Consider the following 26,307-nt stretch of genomic DNA (forward strand, 5'->3'; position numbering starts at 1 on the left):
CCCTCCTTCCCTCCCTCTCTCTTTACCTCCTCCCTCCTCCCTATGCCTACTCCCTCCCACCCTCTCTGTCCCCCCTCCCTCCCTCTCTCCTCCCTCCCTCTCTCCCCCCTCCTCCGCCTCCTCTCCCTCCCCTCTCCCTCTCCCTCCCTACCTCCCCTCCCTCCCTCCCCCCCCCCCCTCCTCCTCTCTCTCTCTCCCTCCCTCCCTCCCTCTCCTCCCTCCCTCCCTCCTCTCTCCCCTCTCCTCCCTCTCTCCTCCCCCCCCCCCCTCAGAAAACGCGCTATGGGACGTACGCCATGCTGCTGCGGGCCAAGCAGCGTGCGGGGAGGAGGATCTGTCGGCGTTCGAGTCGCAGCTCTTCGAGGACAGCGGCCTGCAGAGGGCGCACTCGAGCCCCACGCTGCCGCAGGAGGCCGGCCAGGCCGGCAGCACCAGGCCCGGCAAGCGCCACGACACCCAGAGGCACAGCTACCGGCAGGCCGTCAAGCAGTGAGCCCCCCTCCCCAAATCCCACCACCCCCCCCCCCACCCCGCCCACCGAGGGCTTCGTTCTGCTCCGGGGGTGTGCCGAGACAAAAGGGGGCGGGCTCGGCCAGTTCGCCCGCAGGCCCCTCCCCTCTCCCCAATCTCCTTGGCCAATGGGGGAGCGGTGGTCGTGTGGTTGATGTGGCTGCTGGTGGCTGGAGGGGCAGTTGCCGTGGAGGCCAGAGACCTTGGGGCGGAAGCGGTGATGCTTTGGGAGGGTGCGCTGGCCCATGGAGACCACAGGCAGGAGAGGGGCTCAGCAGAAACACTATTTTAAACACCCGGCTCTTCATATCTTCAGGAAGGGGATTTTTCAACCCTATTCTCTAATCTCCAGCCCCTATCCCTGAATCATAAACCCTTACCCTAAATCCTCTGACCCTTAATCCCTAACCCGTAACCCCAAGACCGTAGCCTCTAACCCCTGAACACTAGTCCTAGCCCCTAAACCCTGTTCCTGAATCCCTAGGCCCTAACCCCTAACCCATAAGCCCTAGCCACCCTTCACAGGCCCTTCACCAAGCATTATGCAAACCCCCACCCCCCCCCCCCACCCCCAAGTAATTCTTCAGGACCAGATTTGTTTTTTCACATTTGAGAAAAAGACAAGAATTTAAAAGACCATAAATTAAAATGTTAGCTGAGCGATCATCTCAGACCGTTCCATTTGAAGACTGCACTAGTGGACGTTTGCACATGATGTTACTCGTACAGCAGCTGAGCTGAGACTGGTCTCTTCCGTACCGCCCGCTGACCCCGCCCCGCCCCCCCGGCCCGAGAGAACACTGGCTTCCTTTACAGCGCTGCCTCCCTCTGAGGCCGACCGTGGGGACTGCGGCTGGTGACATCACAGAGTGATTGTGACATCACAGAGAGGACAGGCCCTGGGTCCGCCCACCCGCCCACCCACTCTGTCCAGAGAGAGCACAGTCCTCCAGCGTTACAGACGCATGGACGTGATGAACACCAGCAGCACGTGTTGGAAAAAAACAACACGACTCCCTGTCTGAGGTGGAGCTGGAGTATTTTAAAACATGAAATATAGCGAGACACATCCTAAAGGGCCATGACTGCTGACCATACATGGAACATTCCTCCCCTTCATCAAGTCAGTTCATCACAAAGATGATATATATGTATGAAGATATGTGACAACACTCAGGAGTCAGAGTCTCTTTCTCTCTCTCTGTCTCCCTCTCTCTCTCCCTCCCGCTCTCCCTCTTCCTCCCCCTCTATCCCCCCCTCTCTCTTTCTCTCCCTCTCTCACCATCTCTCTCTCTCCCTCCCCCTCATCTCCCCCTCTCTCTCTCTTCCCCCTCTCTTTCTCTTCCCCCTCTCTCTCAACATCTCTCTCTCTCCCCCTCTATGTCTCTCTCTCTGTCCGTCTCTCTCTCTCTCCCCCTCTCTCTCTCTCTCTCTCTCTCTCTTCCCCCCCTCTCTCTCTCTCTTCCCCCCCCCTCTCTCTTTTCTCCCTCTCTCTGCGTTCACTGGGCCGTACTCCTTTGCTTTCCCGGCTTGTTTGGCTCGTCTCACATATTTATTGCGCGTTGTCTGTTCCCCCCCCCCCCCCCCCCCCGAGCCAAGGACTCGCCCGGGCAGAAGGCTGAACGTCTCATTCTCTCCGTTCTCTTTATTAAAAATGCGGACGAGGCTTTGAAGTGGGGGGGGGGGGGTCCCTGAGCACGGTTAAGCAGAGGCCCGGTTTGTGTGTGGAGGAGTAAAGCCCATCGGTCACGGTCCCGCTGCGGTCAAACCGCTCGAGTCCTCTTTCACAGGACCTCTCTCCTCAATCCCTTCGTTCTCGGGGTGACGTCACAGAGGACACCCAACCGCCCGCTTCTGTTCTTTCGTCAGGAAGAGACGTTCCCCACGGTCATTTTTGGAGGTGCCCCAAGCATGATTTCAATAATTGTAGCCGTTGTTCTTTAGTGCTTTTTAAAAAAATAATAATAAAAAAAAAGATAATGAAATTGTTACGTAAAGAAATTAAATTCGCAGGGAAAGAGTCCAGAAAGAACATATTTCTGTGTGGACTCTTATCACGTTGGTTCAGCTGAAACGGTTTTCAATGTGCAAAGCTAATGAGTACTTGTATTAAACATGGTGTACAAATGTTGTACAGTAAATATTATCGATGACATAAACAAAATTGTAATGCTGACCATTTGAAAACATGCTTACAGTGTTATATATATGTACCTATATATGTATATTTAGAGATATATATATATGAATGTAACATATTTGAATGTGTAAATATATTTAGATTGGGTATTATGTATGTCTCCTGTCTCAGATAGCAAAGCCATTTTCTACTCAGGCTTTCAGTTTCCAGGACACGGTTAAATCTGACGAGCTAATGCCAGCATCCTCCCACCAGAGGCACTGTTTAAAATGGCTCCCCGCCACAAAGTGCTCCATTCTCTCCAGACAGAAAGGTTCAGTGGCTCCGTCGGAAAGTCCAGTGGAATCCTTCAGGTGCAGTGCTGCATCCAGACTCCAGGTGGTGCTGTTCGCCCTTCTGGCCGCGAGAGCTCTTTGCAGCAGTCGGCTGAGGAAATTAATTGGGGCTGAAAGAGGTTAAAAGTGATGGTGTTTTTTTCAGAATCGCGATCGCGGTTTCCCTTCCGTGGCCTGATGGGAAGGAGACACGGCTGGCTGCTGTTGGGCAGAGTCTCACTTCTCACTCTCTTACCCCTAGCTCCCCCCCACCCCACCCCCGCCCCTGCCCCCCCCCCCATGCATCGAACCCCATGGAAAGTGGCGTTCCCCTGGCCGTCTCACAGATCTCAGTGGGCTCTGAAACACAATAACTCACCTGTGCTTACTTAAAGCCTCTGGTCCAGGCTGTTTCCATGTACAAATGAACTCTGTGTACAGTATTAGTGTTATGATTAATATCTGCAATGTTCTATTATAATTGCTGTCATCGTATTGCATACTCTCCTCTGCTCGATGCTTCTCTGTTATTGAGTGGTGGTTCAGTCACCCAATCAGGTGCCGTATGGTGGTGGAGGCAGGGGTCAGGGGTCGAAGGTCAAAGGGCTGGCTCTCCCAGGCCACGTGGGTTTCCTGTGGGACCCCATCCCCCAATTGTGTCCTGTCCCAAAAGGCATGTTCTGGTGTTGTTGAGGGAGGAGCTTATTGTGACCCCTCCCCCAACATGAAGCTACTGTGACCAAAATAGTCAATATTTTACCCGAGTGGGGGGGGGGATTTGTTCCCAGAAGGAATACATTTGCAGGATTCTTTTCTCTGTTCTTCGTCTGAAAAGGTGCAGAAATCTATGGAGGAGTGGGGCTGGATTTTTGTGGGCCGTTGTCCAATCAGTTGCCCCAAAGTGTGACATTACTGGGCAGCTGGGCAAACCTCACTGTCATTGGTTAAGGAGGTGCTGTCTCATTCGTGTCAAGAGCCAGTGCCACAGAAGAGAGGGGGGTGTGTGTGGTGGGGGGGCGGAGGTTTATAAGAACCTGTAACCTGTGCTAAATCAGCACCTCTGAATGTGATGTGCAAATAGGACAGTCTACTGTGCTCTCGTTCTCTTTGTAAAACGTCCAGCATGTACGCTGCAGGATAACTTTTTTTTTTTTGCTCCTCAGTGAATCATCTGTTGTGGACTATGAATCAGGATTTTAAAGAGTTGTACTGTATTTAAAAAAACTGTTTTGTAAGTTGGTACCTCACCAGATGCTCACGGCAAACCAGAGCTGTAGGGTTCGGTTCCGTCTCGGTGTTCTTAGAATGCTGTGTGCGTGAGTCATCGGAAATGTTTCTACTTGGAATGTCGGACTCCGTTTAGCTGTGCACTTGTCAGCAGCCTGTAAAGATTTGACTCTGTATCGTTGTTTGTATATGAGCTTATTTCCTCTTTTTTTTGGGGTGGGGGGGTGGGGGGGGTGGGGGGAGGGGTTGAATAGTGGAAGAATAAAAACAGGTGTTTTAAAACGAGCCCTTAAATGTTTGTTCATGTTGTTACATGTGGAAAGGGAAATATCGTCCGAAACTCAAATCCATTTCTCTGGAATCATTTCCAGTAGACGACGATGTGTTAATGGATCCAGATTAAAACTGCTCTGCCAGACAAACATGACGAACGCCGTTTTAAAAAGAATGCAGACTTTACTGTCCAAGCTTATTCAAATGAAGGAAAATACTTTAACTGGTGCTGCTTTAACTTTAAAGCACAGCTGCTTTAACTTTATTGCCAATAAGCATCCAACCCATCGTCTGAAGATGAAGGCCCCTGCACAAAACACTCACCTCCGTACAAGGATTTATTTCAGCTGTTTACAAGCTGTACACTAGCTAAAGAAGAACGCAAGAATACACAGTATTAGTAAGATATCACAGAGGACTGCTTCAGCCATGAAAGGGCGTGCTCTCCGCAGAACCCTCATCCTCTGCAACGCTTCGGAGCTGAACAGAGATTTACTTTTTTGGGGGAGTTCAAAGCTGGCGCTACTTCAAATGGCGCCAGCAGCTCGATTTCGGGGTGTGACTGTCCAGGCCCCAAGTCCTTTTAGCGGGCGAAGCGGCGATTTGAAGGCCTGTCGTCCAGGCCGACCGGCAGGTTGCTGTGACTACGACGCGGTGCGTCCACGGCGACGCGGGGTGATCGTTGTGACCCCCCCCTCATTTGGGATAAACCCGTGAAACGTCTCTGCGGGGAGTGGTCGCGCCCTCCGAAGGTTTCGCGATGGACCGGAGCGCCCCGGCGTGGCCGTCCCCGCTGGCGTCCGGGTCGTCCCACGGAGGCGGGCGGGCTCCTCCCTCCCCCCCCCCCCTCAGGGATTGGCCAGAACGGGCTGCTCCGCCTCCCCTTCCGCCAACTCCTCCATCAGCTGGCTGCCGAAGCCGCTGTCCACCGTCGCGTCTGATTGGCAGAGAGAAAAGCGCACGGTTACGGCTTGGGAGGGGGACGGGGCGGTCGCTAAAAAACCTGCTGCCTTTCATCTGAACCGAGTTTTGAGAGATGTTACTTCTGGAACTCATACTTCCTGACAGACAGCCCACTCAACAGACAGACACTGTAGCTGTTAGTCAGCCCCCTAGCAGAACGTGTAAAAATATAGAAAATTACACAGACTTTTACATCGATGACAACCGAATGGTGAAAACCAACCGAATCAGCGCTAGGATTGGAATCATTCAGCCAAGTGGTATCAGATGCCACCGGTGGGATCGGAAGCTGTTGTTAGCTGTCTGGGTAGCCAGCTATTATAGGTGGATAAGCAAGCTATTTATAATTGACAACTGAGTCAGTTTGTCATCAAGGCTTCTACCATGTTTCCGATGTCAAAAACGAAGTTAGATGGAAAGCTAATGTTATCATATACAGTCGTACCAGACCATGGTGCAGATGTTTGCCTGTACGATTGAGGTGCAGTTAGGTTGAGGGTGTGCAGAAGGGGAGTGCTGGTTTTCGGGATGGGGGGGGTGGGGCAGTACCTGTGCTCTGGGCCTTGTCCCTCGGCTCCGCCTGTCTCAGCAGCTTCACCCCCTCGTTCAGACCCAGGGACTGCAGAGCCTCCACCAGCGCCTCCACCTGACCTCCACCCAGCTGCACGCAGGGAGAGAGCACAGCAGCACGTGTGAGTGCACAGGCTCACACACACACACACATACACATACACACACACAGTCTCACACACACATACACAGTCTCACACACACACATACACAGTCTCACACACACACACACACACACACACACATTCACACGCACAGTCTCACACACACACATACACATACACACACAAACACTCACACACATACACACTCACACACAATCTTTGCTCTGCGGAACTGACCTTCACTATACTGTTAAAAAAATTTGGGATCACTATTGCGACCAAGATTAGGATCAATTTCACTTGAAGTTTGGCGATTTCGGAAAATTAACTGGAAACGCCGCAGAACATTTCTAGGCGTTTTTCCGATTCCTTTCCCAAACTGACTGAATTAAGATGGGTCTGATCCCAGCCTGAGTCATGACCGTATGAAGGACTGATATATTTGGCCACTTTTCCAGGATTTCCACAGGATGGAAACATTTTTGTGGGAGCTCGCCCCCCGCCCCCCCCGCCTTGGAGCGAGCCCGTGGGGCGTGGGGGACGGGACGGGACGGGGCGGTGGGACGTCTCACCTGGTAGTTTTCCAGAAGGTTCTGGCAGGGGGACGGGGACGCCTGGTACAGGTGCGCCAGCGTTCGCATGCCCAGCTTCTCGGCCAGCTCCCCCCAGGGGACCCGGCTCCTGCTGAGGATGCCGCAGAGTTTGCCCAGGGTCTCGCTGTCCAACTGGTGCTTCCCTATTGAGCGGAGCGGAGCGACACACACACACACACACACACGCAGTTCAGCCATCGTCCACAACTGAGGCCTAAAGGGAAGGCTGGACTAGGGAGTGAGCTGGATACCTGTAAAACCCAGAACCCTCCCGGTAAAAAGTCTGGAACATGGACTGAAGTAAAAAGTGCTGTTCCGGGTTTTACATTTATCCAGCCGACTCCGTAATCCTGCTTCGTAATACAGGCCCCAGCTAACATTTGAAAAACATATTTTAAATGTTCACAAGTAGACACACTCTTGTTCACTTGTTGCTTATGCTTGTGGGGGCGAAGGCTTGTTTGGCTTTTTTTAAACTATGAACTAAAGAACTATGAGCAAAGGGAAAACAATTTTAGTTTTACAGTTGTTTGCTACCCTGCAATGTACTCGCAAAAGCAATTTATTAGCCTCTGAAAGAGCTGATTTCTTTACTGTCATATCTGTTTACAGTTCTTCAACCATTCAGCCCTCTGCCATTTAAGATCCCTCCCTCCTGGGCCAGTGGACTGAGACGCGTCTGCCGTTCTCACCTTCTTCCTGTTTCTGGCTGGGTTTGGCTGCGGCTTTGCTGGGCCAGGGGTCCTGCCTGCAGTCCAGGAGATCCCTCACCTGCCACAGGGGGGCGCATGTTACTGCTGCTGTCACAGATCCACACGAGCTCTGGCCGCACATGATGCATACACACACACACACACACACACACACACACAGGCAAGCCTCACCTTTTGGCACTTGGCCAGGTCGAAGGGGGTGTGTCCAGGGGCTGGTCTTTTTCGGGGATTTGGGCGCGCTCTGTCTGGCGAGGGCGTGGCGGGGCAGGGCGGGCGACGGGCCGCTGGCGTCGGCACGTCTCTCACTTCACCGGCTGACTCCTCCTCCTCCTCCTCCTCCTCCTCGTCCGATGACGAAGAGGAGCTGAAGAAGAGAGGCTCGTCGTTCTCCAGGTGTTTCCTGGCACCTGAGGGGAGCGGGTGGAGCTCGGTGAGATTACCTGTCCTTCACCCCCCCCACAGTCTGCCTCGCTGAACTTTACCGCACACGTGAACTTCACTTCACTGGAGGCTTACCCTTGTTTACTTAGTTTACTTTTACAGACTGATAGGCACGGAAATGCAGTTTTTGCAAATGCGCTGAATGCAACAGCATTGAAAAGTGGTAAAAAAAAAAAAAAAACGCAAGATACTGTAGATATAAAACACTAAATACACATAGACAAATATAAATTGGCTTAAACGCAGCATGTTAAGTCTACCACCATAATAATAATAATAATAATAAAGCTAATTAATTATAAGAATAGACTAGAATATGTGTAAAAATATATAAGTCTATAAAAATTCAGTCCCACCAGGTAAATGTGCGCCCTTGCGTGATATTGCAGTGGTGCCAGGGCAGAGGCAGAGTAATGAGAGTAATGTGTGTTTGATGTTTGCTGACGTTGCTGAAAGTCTTCTCTCCCTCACAGAACGAAGCTTTGCGTTCCGCGGGGGGTGGGGTGGGGGGGGTGGGCGGGGGCGGTTAGGCACGGGAGGGTTGGGGGGGGGGGTGGGGACTCACCTGCTGCGATGAGCATGGAGCAGAGCTTGGGCGAGCCCTGGCAGGCTGCCAGGTGGAGGGGGGTGTTCCCCCCGAACGTGCACGCGTTCACGTCCGCCGTCAGCTGGAAGGGGGTGGGGGGGGGTTGGAGGAGGGGAACACATGAAAAAAAAAAATCTTTTTAAATGCCAAAAGTGCCATCTCATGCAATGAACTCAAACATGCTCAATACGGTGCCTGTTGGATGCTGGGACTTGCCATCAAACTAGATAAAAGACCTTGAGAAGAGCCACTTCCTGCTACATGCACTGAGCTTTGTGAAAGACAGAAGGGCTCCTGGTTCTGTTTTTTCAGAGGGACAGAGCGACAGCGACAGGGCGACAGGGGGACAGAGGGACAGAGCGACAGGGGGACAGAGGGACAGAGCGACAGGGACAGAGGGACAGGGGGACAGAGTGACAGGGACAGAGGGACAGAGCGACAGAGCGACACAGGGACAGAGTGACAGAGGGACAGAGCGACAGAGCGACACAGGGACAGAGTGACAGAGGGACAGAGCGACAGAGGGACAGAGCGACAGGGACAGAGGGACAGAGTGACAGAGTGACAGACGAACAGGGGGAAAGGGGGGCGGGGCTACACACCTCGGTGATGAGCAGGCACGCCATTTTGAAGAGGTTCTCCCGGACGGCCAGGTGCAGGGCGGTGCTGCCGCTCTTCAGCTCGGCGGCGTTGACGTTGGCCCCGCCCTCCACGAGGACGCGCAGCGAGCGCTCCCCGCCCTTCCTCACGGCCAGGTGGATAGGGAAGAGCCCTGGGGGGGGGGGGGGGGGAGACCGCAGGGTCACACACAGGAGCTTCCTAACGCCACGGCACCTCACTGAGCTGCCCAAGCACTACAACCCTCCGGTCTATGACATCACACAAGAACCCTACAGTCTCTGACATCACACAAGAACCCTCTGGCCTATGACATCACACAAGAACCCTCCGGTCTACGACATCACACAAGAACCCTCCGGTCTCTGACATCACACAAGAACCCTCCGGTCTACGACATCACACAAGAACCCTCCGGTCTACGACATCACACAAGAACCCTCCGGTCTCTGACATCACACAAGAACCCTCCGGTCTCTGACATCACACAAGAACCCTCTGGTCTATGACATCACACAAGAACCCTCCAGTCTCTGACATCACACCAGGGCTTTCTGCACATGCTCAGATCCCCTTTAGAGACACAGCTGTGTCAGTCCAAAGAATGGAAATCCCTGCCACTACAATAGCTTTTGAAAACCCACCTTTTTAGAATAAATCTTTATAATTTGTAGTGCCATGATGTGTTGTTACTTGCTGTTATATGGTTTGGTAGGTCCAATTTCTAAAAAGAACCATTTTTGTCCGTTTTCTGTATTAACTATAACAACACTACATTGTGAAGCTCTGTGTAAAGTTTTTATTTTCTGTATTATTTTTATTGTTATTATAATTGTTTAAATCTCTCCTCCGGCCGGGGGCTCTCTCACCGCTGTAGTCGGGCGTGTTGAGCAGGTGGGCGTGGCGCTCCCCCAGGTGGAACAGCAGCACCCGCAGCATGCCCTCGTCCCCCAGCGTCGCCGCCAGGTGCACCGCCGACCGGCCGTCCCGGTCCAGGAGCGCGGGGTCCGCCCCCGCCCTCAGGAGGAAGTCCGCCACCTTGTGCTGCTTGGTGATCACCGCCAGGTGCAGAGGAGTCTGGGTAAAAAAAAAAAAAAAAAAGAAGCAGTGAACCCAGTGATGACCACAAGGCTGTATGTTTACCTGGGTCAGGTGGTTCTGTGTGTTGAGGCTGTATGTGTACCTATTTGTTCAGGCAGTATGAGTACCTGGCTCAGGTGGTTCTGTGTGTTGAGGCGGTGTGTTTACCTGGCTCAGGTGGTTCTGTGTGTTGAGGCGGTGTGTTTACCTGGCTCAGGTGGTTCTGTGTGTTGAGGCGGTATGTGTACCAGGTTCAGGTGGTTCTGTGTGTTGAGGTGGTATGTGTGTTGAGGCGGTATGTGTACCTGGCTCAGGTGGTTCTGTGTGTTGAGGCGGTGTGTTTACCTGGCTCAGGTGGTTCTGTGTGTTGAGGCGGTGTGTTTACCTGGCTCAGGTGGTTCTGTGTGTTGAGGCGGTGTGTGTACCAGGCTCAGGTGGTTCTGTGTGTTGAGGCGGTGTGTTTACCTGGCTCAGGTGGTTCTGTGTGTTGAGGCGGTGTGTTTACCTGGCTCAGGTGGTTCTGTGTGTTGAGGCGGTGTGTGTGTTGAGGCGGTGTGTTTACCTGGCTCAGGTGGTTTTGTGTGTTGAGGCGGTGTGTTTACCTGGCTCAGGTGGTTCTGTGTGTTGAGGCGGTGTGTTTACCTGGCTCAGGTGGTTCTGTGTGTTCAGGATGTGCTGTTGGGGGAGGCTGATGTTGGCGCAAACCAGCTGCTGCACCACTGCGGGCTGCTGATGGATTATGGCCACGTGCAGAGGCCTGGGGAGGAAAGCACAGGTGAGCGCAGGCCAGCACAGGTAACACAGCTATACAGGTGACAAATGCGCTTTCTAAACCTCGAAGGACGAGTGCCAAATGACTGATGTAAGAGAGGCAGGAGGACAGTGAGTCAGAGGTACGGATGTGCGGCAAACAGGTGTCACAGGTTTACAACAGGACGGGATTATAAGAGCAAGAGACAGGTACAGACAGGGGCAGGTGATAAATTTACAGCTACACATGTAAGAGTGAGACAGTTACATTAACTAACTGACGCGGTGGCGAGGCACACCCAGGTTCTGTTATGTGGGGACCTAGCTCTTTGACTGCACAGGCACAGCCAGGCGCAGTTTTGTGGGGACCCAGCACAGGCACAGCCAGGCGCAGTTATGTGGGTACCCTGTGCATTTTGACTGCAGAGGCACAGCCAGGCTCTGTTATGTGGGGACCCAGCACAGGCAGAGCCAGGCGCAGTTTTGTGGGGACCCAGCACAGGCAGAGCCAGGCGCAGTTATGTGGGGACCCTGTGTTTTGACTGCACAGGCAGAGCCAGGCTGTGTTTTGTGGGGACCCAGCACAGGCACACCCAGGCGCAGTTTTGCTGGGACCCTGCGCTCTGACCGCGGGGCGCAGGCGGACTCACGTGTCTCCGTTCTCGTCCTGCACGGCGCACAGGTGCCTCTGCACCGCCAGCAGGATGCGCACGTCCCCCGTGCTGCAGTAGTCCAGCAAAGCCCCCGCGGTCTGCTGGGCCATGTGGGTCGCCCTGCTCTGCAGAGAGGAGGCTAGGGTGGGTGGGGGGTGAAGGGAGAGAGAGAGAGGGAGAGAGGGGGGAGAGAGAGGAGGGAGAGGGAGAGAGAGGGGGGGAGGTGGGGAGCGGGTAGAGAGGCAGAGAGAGGGAACAAGTGAATACTTGGACAATGCAAGTGACGCAAATACTGTACTACTGCTACTACTTCTAATAATAATTCTTATTTTATTATTACTGAGAATTAAAAGATGCATTACTAAAGGACAGGCCAGAACCACAACTGTTAGAACGCAATAATAGGAACGTTAGTTTTTCATAACCTCTCTGGGCCGGTTTTGTGTCTTTGCGCTTACCGAGCTGCAGGAGCTGCTGCTGCAGGGGCCCCCTGCTGGCCGGCTGCTGCGACTGCGCCGAGCTGGACATCTGAGCTCCGCCCCCGCCGAACCCGGTGAACCCTCTGTGGAAATTCCCGCCGTCTGTGGACTGGCCGTACGGCAGGCCGCCTGGGCGGGGCAGGAAGCGGGGGGAGAGCCGAGGCGGTTAGGGCGAGGGCGGTGCCCGGGGCATCAGGGGGGGGCTGCCCGCTGTTACCCGCCGCTGGGCACGGGCTCAGAAAGCACAGGCAGGCAGTGCCCTTCTGAGACGCCGCTCCCAGGTTTCAGCACAGGCGGGCAACTCGCCTACTTTCCTTGCACACACACACACACGCACACACACACGCACACACACGCACACACACCTCCCTTCATCCCCTCCTCATCCTCAGGGCAAACACTGGCGCTAGGCGAACAGCGTGGAGTCAAAGACACTCTGAAGTGTGTTCTTCACCGCCGTTATCGTCGCCATCATCATCGTCGTCGTTCTCACCATACGCGTGAATAAGTGCCAGTGTATCTTGCGCCACAGTTGTACCTTACTGAACCTGTGTTTTGTAGTTGTTCCAATGACCATGATATGCACTTTTCTACGTCGATTTGGATACAAGGACGGAGTGTGGCACAGTGGGTAAGGAACTGGGCTTGTAACCGAAAGGTCGCAGGTTCGATTCCCGGGTAGGACACTGCCGTTGTACCCTTGAGCAAGGTACTTAACCTGCATTGCTTCAGTATATATCCAGCTGTATAAATGGATACAATGTAAAGTGCTATGTAAAAAAGTTGTGTAAGTCGCTCTGGATAAGAGCGTCTGCTAAATGCCTGTAATGTAATGTATACAAGCGTCTGCTTAATAAATGTAATGTAATCTAACGTATCTTTTATCTATTATCTGTGCAGCAGAGTTCTCCCGCCAGGATAGTATAGTGTAGTAAAGCTGTGTGACTGGCATGCAGTAGTATCGCTCACCTCCTCCTCCCCCTCCTCCGGCTCCTCCGAAGCCTCCCTGGCCCCGGCCTGGCCCTCCAGCGCCCCCCAGTGGCCCGCGCCAGTGGTCGTACGAGTGGGGGAGGGGCTTCTGCCTCTTACGCTGCACTTCCTCCTTATCTGAGAGACAGCAGCGGGGAGAGGAAACTGTCACACACACAGAGGATGTGGTCTCACAGCACTCACGCGTGCGTGTGTGTGTGCATCGCACGCGTGCACAGGCCCGTGTACACACGCTCGTGTGCGTGCATCGCATGTGTGCACATACACATGCAAGTACACACACACACACACACACACACACATCGCATCGCACGTGTACACATTTGCATGCACAGGCACGTACACACACACGCCCACGCACTGTCTGCTGACAGAAACGCTGTCACCACTTCAAAAACAAATATACAGTATGTGTCCAATGGCAACCAGAGGAGCAACACTCTGGTAAACAGGCAAATGCGTCACTGCCCGTTTCCCTGCCCAAGGTCCCCGAATTTCCCCCTCGCCCCGCGGCGGTGACTCACCCTGGACATGGGGTACGTAGGTGAACTGTTTGGGTTCGCTGCAGTCGCCCCCCTTTCTCCTCTTCAGCTGCAGGAAGACGGTGACGGGGCGATCGATCCCCGTGCTGTGGTACTGGGGGGTCTTAAACACGATGGCGTACTGCAGAAAGGGGGGGCGGGGCAAACAGGGACGTCATCAAACAGTGACGTCATCAACAGGGAACAGCGGTCTCCATCCCCATGCAGTGTCAGTGGTGGAGACTGTCCGCTCAGGTACCCTCACTACCTGATGCACTGACCTGGGCTGTGTCCAACCCTCAACTTCCTTTCAACTGCCGTCTAGAGCACGGACAGGTGAAAGCAATATGACGGAAACCTCACCTAGCCAATCAGATCAGTGATATGAAGAGAGGGAAGGGAGGGAGGATTCTGCAGACGGGCCCAGGGACCCTAACCATACTCTCAGACCAAAATGAACTGTTTACTGGTTTGTTGCTATTTACTGGCTGACTGGCAGGAGACTTCGTCGCTGTGCCGCGAGCGTCGCTATAGGCTCGCGCCGCAGCTCGCGCTCCGCGACTGACCTGTTTGTGGACGTCCGTGGGAGAGAAGTCGCCGTAGGCCTCCCAGCCACCCTCCTCTTCCTCATAAAAACGGATGTCAATGTCATCTGCGGAGGAGAGAGAGAGCTTCTGAGTATCTCCGAAATCTCATTGGTCGAAGAGGAAAGTCGGCGAGCCCCTGGAGGTTGCAGGTTGCATGCTGGGTAAAAGCGAGAGCTGACCTTTCTGCACTTTGTCGCACAGCAGGAAGATCTCGTCCCCGCCCATCACGGTGCCGCAGGTCTTGTCCATGCGCGAGATCTTCAGGTTGGACGCGTTCGGCGACTCTGCGGAGGAGGAAGTGACGGACAACGTTAACCCTCGACCCCGTTCGGCCCGTCTCTGTTACACAGTGTCCCTCAGAAGAAAAAAAACCACACCAAAATACCGCCTGGGGCGAGCCAAAACACGTTATAAACATATGGCTGGTATCAGAAAATAAAACCATAGCGCAATATTTTGAATAATTTTGGTTATTCAACACGTATTTGAAGTTCTCATTCAGGTCAACGTCCAGTGTTTCATAACTCAAAAACTAATAGTTAGTTCAAAAGCACCCAAGACTAAACCATAACCATGCTGTGTTTTGCAGTCCCTTAGAATTCAGTGTTTTGAAGATGCAAGGATTCTGCAATGCACTGAAGATACGCCTGAGGATCTGCATGACCTGAAAAAACTGTTTTCCAGTAAGGAAAGACTGGCGATGCTGGTGAACAATGCAGAAGTGGGCAGTGAAAGAGAAACACAATGGCTGCCAGGCGGCACGTAAAATAATCCTGATATTACAGAATCCAGTGTGAAAAAAACACTGCACTTCAGCAAACCAGAACAGTGATTCAAGTTTATACGAGTATACTTCAAGTATGCAGAAGTGTACTTCTGTTTTTTTTTTTGGTTTTTTTGTTGCAGGAAACAGCAAAGGAACATGTTGTGTAAGCAGATGTTCCCGTGCAGCGAGAAGTTCGGGGGGCGGGGGGCGGGGGGAGGGGCGCAGCTCACTGCTGTCGAAGATGGGGTTGGAGATGGCAGGCTTCAGGGCGCGGGTGAACCCCCCGTCGCCGTCCTGGAGGTACGCGGTGAACCTCAGCCGCACCACGTTCAGGTCCATCACCTTGCCCAGCTCCTTGGCCTCGCTCAGTATGGCCTGCTCTTCTGCTTCTGCCACACACAGAACAACACAGTGAACACAAGCACCAACGCTGAACCAACCCCAAAAAGCAACCGTGCAGTATTTCAAATGTACCATTAGGGATGTGGTTGATACGTACAAGAAATATAAAAGCTATCGACATTGGACTAGCGTAGTTGAAATGGGTTTGATTCAAAATGCTATGGAATGATGCGAAAACCCATTTTACAATCAAAATGTCCTTGTGTGGTCTTTTCCCACAAGCATAAACCAGTGTGTCCATTCACTGGAAATATGAAGGCCAATCAGGGGTAAGAAATGTGTTTCCCAGACTGCTTAGCAAAACCGCCAGTACAAACCTGACCTGGCCTGTCTGAGGTGCTAGTCCGACATACACTACGTGACGAAAAGCATCTGGACACCCCTTAGTCTGGAGCTGTTTTTCATGCTTTGGGCTAGGCCCCTTAGTTCCAGTCAAGGCAAATCTTGCTGCAATGACATTTTAGACGATTCTGTGCTTCCAACTTTGTGAGAGCAGTTTAGGGAAGGCCCTTTCCTGATTCGGCATGACAGTGCCCCCAGGCACACAGCGAGGTCCATATAGAAATGGTTTTGTCGAGATCGGCGTGGAAGAACTCGACTGGCCTGCACAGAGCCCTGAGAGTATATCTCTATGGTCACATGGCAGTAGGGCCTCACCTGTGAAATGGTAATTGGGGTCTCTCAGTTTTCTCTTCTCCTCTTTCAGTCTTTTCGCCAACACCTTCGCCACTCCCCTCTTTGTCACGTGGAGGATGCCCAGGTTGTTGAACCTTCACAGAGAGAGAGAGAGAGGTCAGGAAGTCTGTGCCAGTGAAACACACACACACAATCTCGCAAACACACATGCACTCACGCACACAATCACAATCTCACTCACTCACACACACACACACACACACTGACACACACTCTCACACACTCACACATGCACACACACACGCACATACTCACAATCTCACTCACTCATACACACACTGACACACACTCTCACACACTCACGCACTCACACATGCACACACTCACTCACACACACACACACACACACACGCAGAGGCAGTGGGTCATACTCACTGTGCTGTCAGGTCGTTGGGCCCCACCTCCACGCTGCAGGTCCCGTTCTCGTTGCACTGCTTCCCCACCAGGCTGTGGGCGTGGACCCGCGGGGGGTCCGTGTGGGTCACCAGCTGCACCTCCACGCGCGCCCGCCCCAGGTAGTTGGACACCTGCACGGGGAAAAGAGAGCGAGCGACAGACCCATCACCCATCAGGCGTCCCTCTCTTAGCCTACCGTGTCTGAAATGCCAGAGCTTCTTAGCACAGTGGGTCAGGACAGGGAAAGCCATCTGCTCCATAAGGTGTCTGGTTTATCTCCCATCATGCACTGGGGTGTCCATGTGAGCTACTCTACTCTGAAGACTCCATGCTAGCAGCGGTGTCACACAGACAGATGACTGGCAGGACATTAGGGGCGGGACCGCAGGTGACACCTGTAGCTCACCTTCACCGTGGGGTAGGTCTTCTTGTTCTTCTCGCTCGAGGCCCCCGGGAGGCCCCCGTGGGAGGGGCCCTCGCACTCGTACCGGAAGCGAAATCCTCTCTGCGGAAAAGCACAGAAACGGCCCGTGATTTCCCAGAATTCCCCTCAACCGTAACACCATTATTGCTCTATCAAAGACTCAATAGCCTTACGCATAGGTGTGCAATGAGGGCCCGTGTCTGTTTCCGGTCTCCATGCCAACTTCTGCCCTTAATTATTTTATTAGCCCCTTGATAAGTGAACGAATGAGAGCCAAAGACTGTTCTCGTGTCCCTGAATGAGATGTATTACCGTGATCTAATCTACAAGTGAACCAGTGTTGGCGTGTGCAGCCAATTGGCTCATGTAGTCAGAGTAACTGGTGGAAACAAAAGCCTGCACACACACCGGCCCTCCAGGATGGAAATTGCCCCCCCCTCCCTGGTCTTATGACTGAAATCTCAGTAGTCTCATGGCTGATATTTGGGCGGCAGCCGGCCCCTGACTGCGTGACGTTGCGCCCCTGCTGCAGCCACTGCGAATGACGCGGCGCTCACCTGCTTCGGCTCCTCGATGATCTGCACGTAGGGCCCGTTCGCTGGAAGAGAAGTTGGGGAAAAAGGGACGTTAGGCTTAGGGGGTCGCTCCACTGAATCCCAAAAAGGCCCACCAGAACCAGAACCAGAACGGTTCACCTAAGTCTCCACAGGAACTGCAGTGAACTGTGCTTCATGGGCTTTTTGAAAGTTCCCTGAAGGCCCAGTCAGGTTGGACTGGGGAGGTCTGAAACGTTAGCACATCTCAACCTGCTGATTTTAGCATTTTGCTGTGCTAAAAGATAATGTAAACTTTTATCTTTTAATATATATATCGATATGCTTTAATTCCAGTCAGGCATCTAATCCCAAAGCTCCTAAGGTGGATACAGTGATATATCAAAAATGAAGGCTTTATAAGTCACACGACTAATAATAACAGTAACAACTAGGTAATGATAATAACAATAACAATAATAAAGTGTAATAATAAGGAGAAAATCATCATCATCACAAATCTTCATCAACACAATAAGTTGCCGTAGTACTTGTCTTACCAATCTCCGGTACATGTACATAGGGCTCACTCTTCACACCCGGGGGGGCCATAAACTGGTAGGTAAGATCCATCATGAGCTATTGGGGGGTAAAAGGAACGTCGGTGAGATCCCATGAAAGCGGCACACTTCTGCTCCGCTCTCAGCAGCCAGCCAATGGAACTGTCCCCTAACTCAGGGCTTCTCAAACTTCTCTTCGCCAAGGACCCCTTTTATGGGATAAAATTTTTCAAGGACCCCCCCCACATACGCATCAAACAAATAATTTCATATTAGGCCTATTTCTCACACTCCCGTACAGGCTATGAGTATGTCATTCATATTTTATATGATCTTAATAAATGTATATGATATATATATATTTAAATTAATTAATTTAACAATGTGGCCTGTAATTTTTTTTGGGACCCCCTGGGTACGTGCTACAGACCCCCAGTTTGGGAACCCCTGCCCTAACTGACGCTTCGTGCTGAACGTGCCAAGTGACTGAACACGATGTTCCTTCAAAGTGACCTACTGCACGAAATGATTCATCCTGCCCGCGCTTCCTTTGGCATTCTCGTACAATAAACAAATCAATTATTTTTTTTTTTTTACCCCTCTTACCTCATTTTCCATCATATTCATGTTGTAATGGGTATCGTCCATCCTGGAGAAAAGCAGGGGAAATGTACAATGTTATAATGTCTTTCACACCAGTTATAACAAGGTACCAGAGTTTGCAGTTGGTGGCTAGGCCAAACCCAGGCTAGTCTCTCCAAATAGCCCAAACCAATGCAGGTGTAGCTTGTGTCCAGGTGCCCACAAGAACAAAGACTGGTCTCTGCCAGCCAGGGAAAAAGCAAGACTGGTCTTCAAGACACCAGCTCAAACCAAAACATGCATCTCTTGCGCAAGTTCCTACCCCCCCCCCACAGGCATCCTATCTGGTCTGTTCAGGCACTGAAAGCCAAAAGAATGGGAGCAGGCTGAAGGCACCGGTGAAAATGCACATTAGGACTGCCTGCTCCAGTTCACAGAAAGCCTGAATAATCTCCATCAACACCAAAGCAACGGTTATGTCATCAACTCACCTCGTACAAGAGTTACCGTCCGATTTAATCGCCAAGAAATCCAGAACGAAAAGAGTCCAGGTTTTTAAAAAAGCATGTTTTTACCAGCTCTTACAAGCAAATTTCTATCACCGCAATGTTTTCAGTAAGCTGTGCAGTGTACTGCACAGTGTGTTCTTTCTCTCTCTCTCTCGCTCTCTCTCTCTCGCTGTCTCTCGCGCTCTCTCTCTCTTTGTTACTCCGCCAGAGTAACTTCCAGGAAGCAAGTCAGAAAAAGCCAGAGAGGAAAGCCCCAAGAATACCAGCCCAGAACTGCGATCGTCACACTCTGACACACAGGCATGCGCACGCAAAAACGTGCTCTCTGCTGCACCCTGCAGGCCACCTGGGGATTTGCAGGCACAGCACAATCAGGGCCCAGTCAATAAATCCAGGTTAAAAGCTCTGAGTGGTGGGTAGTCTTCACATGTTTGCCCCCATTTCTGCAGCTCCCTGTTATCATTACAGTACCTCACATCGTGTGCGTGTACCAAACCTTCCCTAACCCTTCGCCCCCCCGCCCCCGCCCCATCACTGCACTTTTTACATAACTAATTGTATTCCCTGGTATTTTCCGTTCAGTGGGCCAAATGTGTCAGAACATAAAAAGAACATAAGAATATACATAATGATGAGAATGTGGCAATTCAGCCCATCGAGGCTCATCATTTCTCACACACACACGCTCTCTCACACACGTGCGCGCACACACACACACACACACATAAACTTATTTACACAAACTGACCACCATTACCTAATGCACTGTTACGCTTAAATGTATCATTCACTGAAGGTGGAATGTCCACCAAAACACAGGTAAAATTCCATTATTGAAAACATTTCTAACCCATTTCCTTAAGGCTGCAGTAACCACCCCAGTTACCATAGGGACGCTGACCCTACTTATTTAGATAGCGGGTCTGTTTGACACAATCTGTACATCAACAACAACGTTACCTTTGCAGACAACTAGCAACAGACCATCCAGATTACACACAGTTTTTTTTTGCACTACGTGGAGACCCAACAGTCATATCTTCTCATATGACACACTGCAGATAAAGTTCCAGGAGTACGTCTGTAAATTTAGGGAGTTTCTGAGTCCATGCCTCACGGCCTGAGACACATTAAAATGTGGATTCTGGAGATGCTAATCACAGAGAGCACGTGCAGTACATCCAGCTGACAGACTGAGCCATCAGGGTGACTCAGTATTTTTGGGAATTGGCAGAAAGTGAGGTGTGTTATGGACAGCTCAGTGTGTCACAGGTATCAACACGGGATAACTGCGATAAAAGGGTGCTAAATACCTTCAGAATCATTCAACACATCATACCGCTTTGGCATAATTAATGTGGGAAGAAGTAGCTTGTAATTTCCTGTTACTGATATTGCCTATCGGTCTTATTACGGTACATTCAAATGGCAGGTCCCGCGAAACATGCTTTCCAGGGCTTTGCAAATTTCTACATCGCTGTCTGATGGCAACCAAGAGGAAGCATTTAAAAACTCAAGCCCCACTTTATGACCCCCTGACCTCTCTCTGATAAGCAAACGGGCCTGATTACACCCACATGCAGAGATGGAAAAAATGCATTAATATCATTCATTTATTTTTATTTTTTACTTTGTGTGCTTTTTTTTTGCACGACCATTTCACACAAGCACTCGTTTGATTCATTACCTCGCGTTGCCACGGCCGCGTGCCCAAAATCGGCTCGAATATGGGAGATTTTACATCGCGTCCGCTGCGCTGCGTTGCGCTATTTTCTTTTTTTTTTACCGCGGTGCTTTCTCAACGTCGGGTGCCAGGAAGCGGCCCGGGCCACACCTTCCGGGAAAAGCAGAAGTGCCAGGGAAGAAATTTCACCAGTTTCAGACTCAGAAGGTCCCAAGCAGGTTTCCCACTATCACCGGTTCCCCCGACACATGCAGGGGGCAACCCCTAAAGGTGCATGGGGCCTCCCAAAAAAAAAACTGCAGGGATTCCCCCTTCCTCAGAACAGATCTGATCAGGATCCCCCACCCCCCGTGTTGCTATTCAGCTCATTCATATCCTCGTGTGGTGGGGAGTCAAATAAAGCTCTTTTTTGAAGGGTTTACAGGTACCACAGTCAGAGATCAGCACCACAGTCGGACGGAGAGACAGCACCCCTCTTTCGCACAGGTGAGCCTCATCAGTGATGTCACGTGATGCGGTGGTGATGTCATCCTGCTTCCCAGCAGGCGTGCCACGCCAAAGAAAAAACAGGAAGGGCAGAACTTCTGCTGGGTTGAGTCTCGCTACAGGCTCTGGTGACCCATCAGGCGAGGACGGATTTCGCTCCATCCAGCCCTCCTGCCAGCCCAACTGTCAGCTCTCAGAAGCAGGTGCCTGTGTGTACACGCAGACCGCAGGGGCATAAAGCCACATCCCCATCAGCAATAATGCAACTTCTGTTTCTGTGACAAAACCTGCTATCAGTCTTTTCAACAATAAAAAAAAAAAAAAAGGGGGGGGGTGGGTTTTTTTGCTTGAAATTTGGCTTCCTTCCACAGCTGATAGCTGATATGACTGATAATTCTGTCTTTATTTCCAGAAATTATTTTCTTCATTTTAATCCATGTTTGCTCGATTTTATGGTCGTAGCTTTTTATCTGTATGCACGTGTTTACACTCAGCATAACCATTCTGTTTTCTAATTCCTACACTGGAAAGGGACACTAGTGGCCTGTTTGAAAAACACTACGCGTGTCCCTATTATAATGGGATAGCTAGAGCTTACCGTCCGTCTTAAAACGCCTGCCTGTAGACATCACCGTTTCTCATGGCCCTTAAAAATGATCAGAACCACGCGAGCGTCAGAATGGCTTCACAGACCGCCTCCAAACCAACAATTAGCTGAAACACTTGGATTGAATTTCCTGTCCAGAAAATGTCTATTTTTTTGTTTCTTATTTGGAGGCCTGCCTTTGCATGTAACCTTTAAGTTTCAAGAAAAAATGATAAACGGTTGTCAGTGTGAACAACGCTCCCAATTCTAAACCAAAAAAAAAAAAATAAGCGTGGTACCTAAATCGCAAATCAGTGAGATCAGCAGGCAGGTGTTCATCGGAAAACTTTGATCAGGAGGTAAAGAGAGAGGTACTCCAACGCTGGGGACTGACCCTGGGAGGGATTTTTCGGTGGGAATTTTAGACCCGATCACCCCAGATGAGCGAGTGATGGAAAAACCGCGAAATAATTTCTTCTCAAAAGAAACTTAGGCCCTATATACCCTAAAACCACACTCAACGCCAAAACGCTGGTCTCAGGCCCGAATCTGGCACTGTGACTTCTGATTGATGTCATGACTGCTTCCATCACTACTCATTTCTGAACTAACTCATCTACAGAACTCTACCACGATTCCTGTGACGTGAAGCAGATTCATTTCTTATCTCCTTCGTCTGAGCAACTCAGCTTCCAAATCACTCAAAGCATAACAGCTGAAACCTCACTGAATTATCTTTAGAAAAATCTTTTGACTGCATTCATTTGTATTTTTGGAATCTAGCAGCCACGCTTCCCAGGGCAACACACAATAGCTTGCATTCCTTACACACAGTCCATTTACACAGCTGTCCATCCCAGCCACAGGGTAACTACGTCACGGGACTAAACGCCAGGTCTGCTCTTCACACACCAACTGAAGTGACTGATCAACAGAAGAAGGCCAGTTCGTTTTACTTCATGCCACTACGACAGCCTTTTAACCGACGCGCCAACGTGCAAGCGGCTCGATGCTGTGGTAACACACCCAAAAAAACAGCACATTCAAAGACAGCAAGTGACTCAAAAGGTGCTGACCACAGCACATGAGCTGTAAGAGCGCGATCTGTATGGCAGTGTTCACGAGCATTTGTGTACAAAACAAGAAGAGTGACCGCTTGAAACCTGGTAGGCTAATATTCGCCCTCCTCGTCTCCTCAACTGACCTAAAGTCCCACCGTACTGTCGGGAGCCCTCCCATGATGCACCGGGGCCCCTAACATGATAAAACACAAATGCACAGATACTACCACCCAGAGCACAGGACTCCTCACAAGGATCATATGGAGATTAGAGAGAACCAACACCAAAATAAAATGCACAAGGATAGGGAGTGATTTTCAAAAGTACAACACAATTTTCAAGGACACAGTTCTCTAGTCTGTGGGTAATGGTGAGCTGGCCCTCCTCACTGTGAATCCTAATCTCAATGTGTAGTCTACCTCTAATTCTAAAAAGGACTGCATACAGTGCTTAACAAAATATTAGGTTTGTGGTCAAATAAATAGCAATTCCTCACAGAAATAAACTCTGGAATGCCCGCTTCACTGGTCTTATCAGATTAAATACATTTGCTATTTTTGGAGAGCCGTGCACTTTATCTGACTGCGCACTGAACCCCAGAAGTGAGCCGTACTCAAAATTCCTCCACCGTACAAAAAAGGCATTAACCTGATTATCGACCCGCAGAAGAACAATGGACGCACGCACCTTAACGTTCCAGACATGGCCTTGGTCACGAAATCATAAGTGCGGAGCGGCACGAAAGGGCGCTTGCGTCTCCTCCGGCAGGCGCTCTGTAAAGCAATGGAGACGCGCGTCAGGCTAGCGCTAGCATTTCAAGCGCGACGTGCCATTTCCCAGAACCTCGTGTACCGTACCGTACGTCGCGTGCGCTGACTGCAAAAACACGGCGGCGGAATTTCCACACCTGCGCTGCTGACTGTCACAGAGTGTCGCAATGCCACGGCGACAGTTTCCTATTAGGACACTAACGCTGTTCCGGGCCGAGCGAACTCGCTCTGCCACCCGCTCTGGGCAAAGGCCTTTCCCTCCTGCAGAGCGCGTTTCACGTGTGAAAAAGCCTTACACTGAAGTATACCTGCAAAATTCCAAAATACTTCAGAATACTTGAAGTATAATTAAAGATCATGTCAAGTATGCTGAGTCGGCTACGCTGTTTTTGCACATGGGCTGCCTGAGCATCAAAACATTATCTTAACATGTCTCAAATGTAATGCTTTTAAATTTACTTTATTTTTCTCTTCTATTTTTCTGTAATGCCAAAAGGCCTTCAAGGGATGGGTGTTGAATATTGGCATAAGCCAAAAACACTATGCCGAAACACATCCTAAAACTGTGTATTCAGTTTGTCAATGTGAATCTCTATATGTCCCTGTCAGATAAACCATAAATAAATAAGTAAATATACACACCGGACTACATTACAAGGAGAAGCTCTTATCCAGAGCGACTAATGTAAGAAGCAAATGCATCTTATTGTTGCTGGTGAAAATGAGGTCATGCCAAATGTATTCATAAACTTCAGAAAATTCTCTGAAATGTGCTCAGGTGTGAAGATCCTTTGCCAGTAATGGGTTGATGGGGAATTTTAACCCAAAGGAAATGTCACTTTGCATACTAGTTCACAGACACACATTACTACAAGTTTTTTCATTACAATTGTCACCATTATGTTGTTAATTTGTGTGCAAACAACCGTATCCAGGGCAAACAATAGAGCTTATATCTGACATATTATTAATTTCACAGCTGGGAATTTACCAGAGTGAATTTATATATCTTACTCAAGGGTAAAACAACGGAATGTTTCCTAGTCATTTTCTAGACAGTTCTAGAACTGTCTACTTAGATTTATTTATCGGACATTATTAATAGATAATACGTCTCAGGTCAAAAATGATAACATTGGGACAAAAATACATTCTGGAATGATGGAATGATGAGTGTTGGTTTTTAGGGGGTGACGATCCTTCCTGTACTGGGTGCGGGGGGGGGGGGGGGTTCATCAATTTCGATAGCACAAAGTTTCCCAAGCACAGTCTTTTGGCAGACATTAGTAAGTTGACTTAGCGCTCCTTTAATTATTTAAAATTTCTGGTTAGTCATATACAGTAGTTCACACATAGTGAATCTGCGACAACATTCTGCAGTGACATCCTCTAAACTGTACCAAGTCTACATGATTGTTCTGATACTGCAATATGTAAGATATTCTCTCTTTCATATGCATAAGACGTCGTATTCTGTACCCCAATCATAGTACCAACATATGAGCGTACAATGCATCCATAACCGGCGCTGTTTCTCAGAAATTGGGGGAGGGGGTTGTCGCTGACATCTGGCTGAGGGAGTTTTTGCCTCATGAAAAGAAAGAGGTGTCAGTCTTCATATTTAGTAAACATAAGTACGCCTTATCTATCAGCCATGGAAACCCCAATGTCCAGGGAAGCGTGACGCATCTGAATTATGCTATGCGACTACAGAACTGGACAGCGACAGAAGCGATGTGCCTCTGCACCTCGCTCATACTAGACACGTAGGGCTACAGCGTCTGGAAGTTTAACTTGGAAAGACCAAAACAGCTACAGCAACGCACAAAATTTGTGTGCGTCGTGCAGTGATTTAATCATAAATTTGAATGCACCTTTCTATTGCATATTCGTTTATTGTTACATAGCTTTCATGCCCCACTCACAGCACCAAAATGTGTGCTTATTAAAACGCACACAGTCACGTCAATTAATGAACTACGTACCTGCCTACCAGTGTGATAGACGCGCTGCAAATGCAATGCATGTTTCAGTTATGAAATCTAACTACTCGTGCAAACCTGTGTGGCTGCATAATTCTAGTAGAGTTACGGTAGAACACACTTAGAGTAGAACACAGTTTTTACAGTATGTGGACTATCCAGCGACATGAATCGTTAAAGCGGATTCTTACCTTGCTTTACAGCTGGTGAGCAAGGGGGCAGATTGTGCTCTTGGCTAAGGCGCAGGTATTTTGTTATCCACGCTTTAGAAAGTTAGCTCTTTAGCTAGTTACACGATCACGGAACGTTCACGAAGCAAAAACAAGGTCCTCACTGAGAACTGAAATCCACGGTTTATTCCATGAGAATTTACCTTTCTAGTCAAGACTCATCCTGATAAACGCAATCAGTTCGAACTGTTGCACAAGCACTGTGAGCACGTTCGTGTTCGTGTACCAACTTAGCGGAAAGTCCCTGCTTGCAGGGGAATTCCGGAGACAAGTGTCAAATAGCCGACAAGCACATTGGTTGCTATGGGTGCGCACTTCTCAAAGATCCCGCCTTCTCAATTCACACCAATTCACTTCAAGATTTTAGTGAAAATGTAGGCTACTTTGCCTCATTAACGTAAGACCTACACTGTAATATTCCGCGAAATTTATCGAATTTTTTTTTTAATGGCATTCGAGATCAAAATAACACGCGTATGAGATTCATTGTAATTTTTATAAATGCTCCGCAAAACAAATAAAAATATA

The 26,307-nt window shown here is 50.2% G+C and overlaps 2 protein-coding genes across 5 annotated transcripts in view; one reads left to right on the forward strand and one right to left on the reverse strand.

Annotated features, from left to right (window-relative positions):
• LOC135244582 (PH and SEC7 domain-containing protein 1-like) overlaps positions 1–595 on the forward strand; it is a 35,515-nt gene extending 34,920 nt beyond the window's left edge. The window contains 2 exon segments of the mRNA XM_064317005.1: positions 273–314; positions 317–595. Coding sequence (XP_064173075.1) covers positions 273–314; positions 317–493 — 219 coding nt within the window. The 3' untranslated portion in view covers positions 494–595.
• Positions 596–4,693: 4,098 nt separating this feature from the next.
• Positions 4,694–26,017, reverse strand: nfkb2 (nuclear factor of kappa light polypeptide gene enhancer in B-cells 2 (p49/p100)). 4 transcript variants are annotated; one of them, XM_064317007.1, is made up of 24 exons: positions 25,741–26,017; positions 23,485–23,570; positions 18,496–18,538; positions 17,890–17,968; positions 17,354–17,394; positions 16,779–16,877; positions 16,352–16,503; positions 15,938–16,050; positions 15,109–15,261; positions 14,292–14,396; positions 14,092–14,177; positions 13,529–13,667; positions 12,984–13,121; positions 11,994–12,143; positions 11,533–11,674; positions 10,775–10,889; positions 9,922–10,129; positions 9,037–9,206; positions 8,414–8,516; positions 7,579–7,814; positions 7,387–7,465; positions 6,674–6,837; positions 5,977–6,088; positions 4,694–5,401 (listed from the first exon to the last, which is right to left on the reverse strand). In XM_064317007.1, the coding sequence occupies exons 2-24, from the start codon at positions 23,499–23,501 to the stop codon at positions 5,313–5,315; spliced, it is 2,733 nt and encodes a 910-aa protein (XP_064173077.1). In that variant the 5' UTR covers positions 23,502–23,570; positions 25,741–26,017; the 3' UTR covers positions 4,694–5,312. The 4 variants fall into 4 exon arrangements, with proteins under 4 accessions (XP_064173077.1, XP_064173076.1, XP_064173079.1 ...); XM_064317006.1 differs by having other exon boundaries at positions 15,109–15,267; positions 25,741–26,016; XM_064317009.1 differs by lacking the exon at positions 23,485–23,570 and having other exon boundaries at positions 15,109–15,267; positions 25,741–26,016.
• Between the last annotated feature and the right edge of the window lie 290 nt (positions 26,018–26,307).

Source organism: Anguilla rostrata, chromosome 18 (assembly GCF_018555375.3).
Source record: "Anguilla rostrata isolate EN2019 chromosome 18, ASM1855537v3, whole genome shotgun sequence".
NCBI lineage: Eukaryota > Metazoa > Chordata > Actinopteri > Anguilliformes > Anguillidae > Anguilla > Anguilla rostrata.

Coding starts and splice junctions, on each gene's coding strand:
- nfkb2 (XM_064317006.1), bottom strand. Junction 12,144..12,983: donor CGGAGGAGGGGGAGGAGGAG/GTGAGCGATACT, acceptor TGCCCCGCCCAG/GCGGCCTGCCGTACGGCCAG. Junction 11,675..11,993: donor GCAGCAGCTCCTGCAGCTCG/GTAAGCGCAAAG, acceptor CACCCACCCTAG/CCTCCTCTCTGCAGAGCAGG.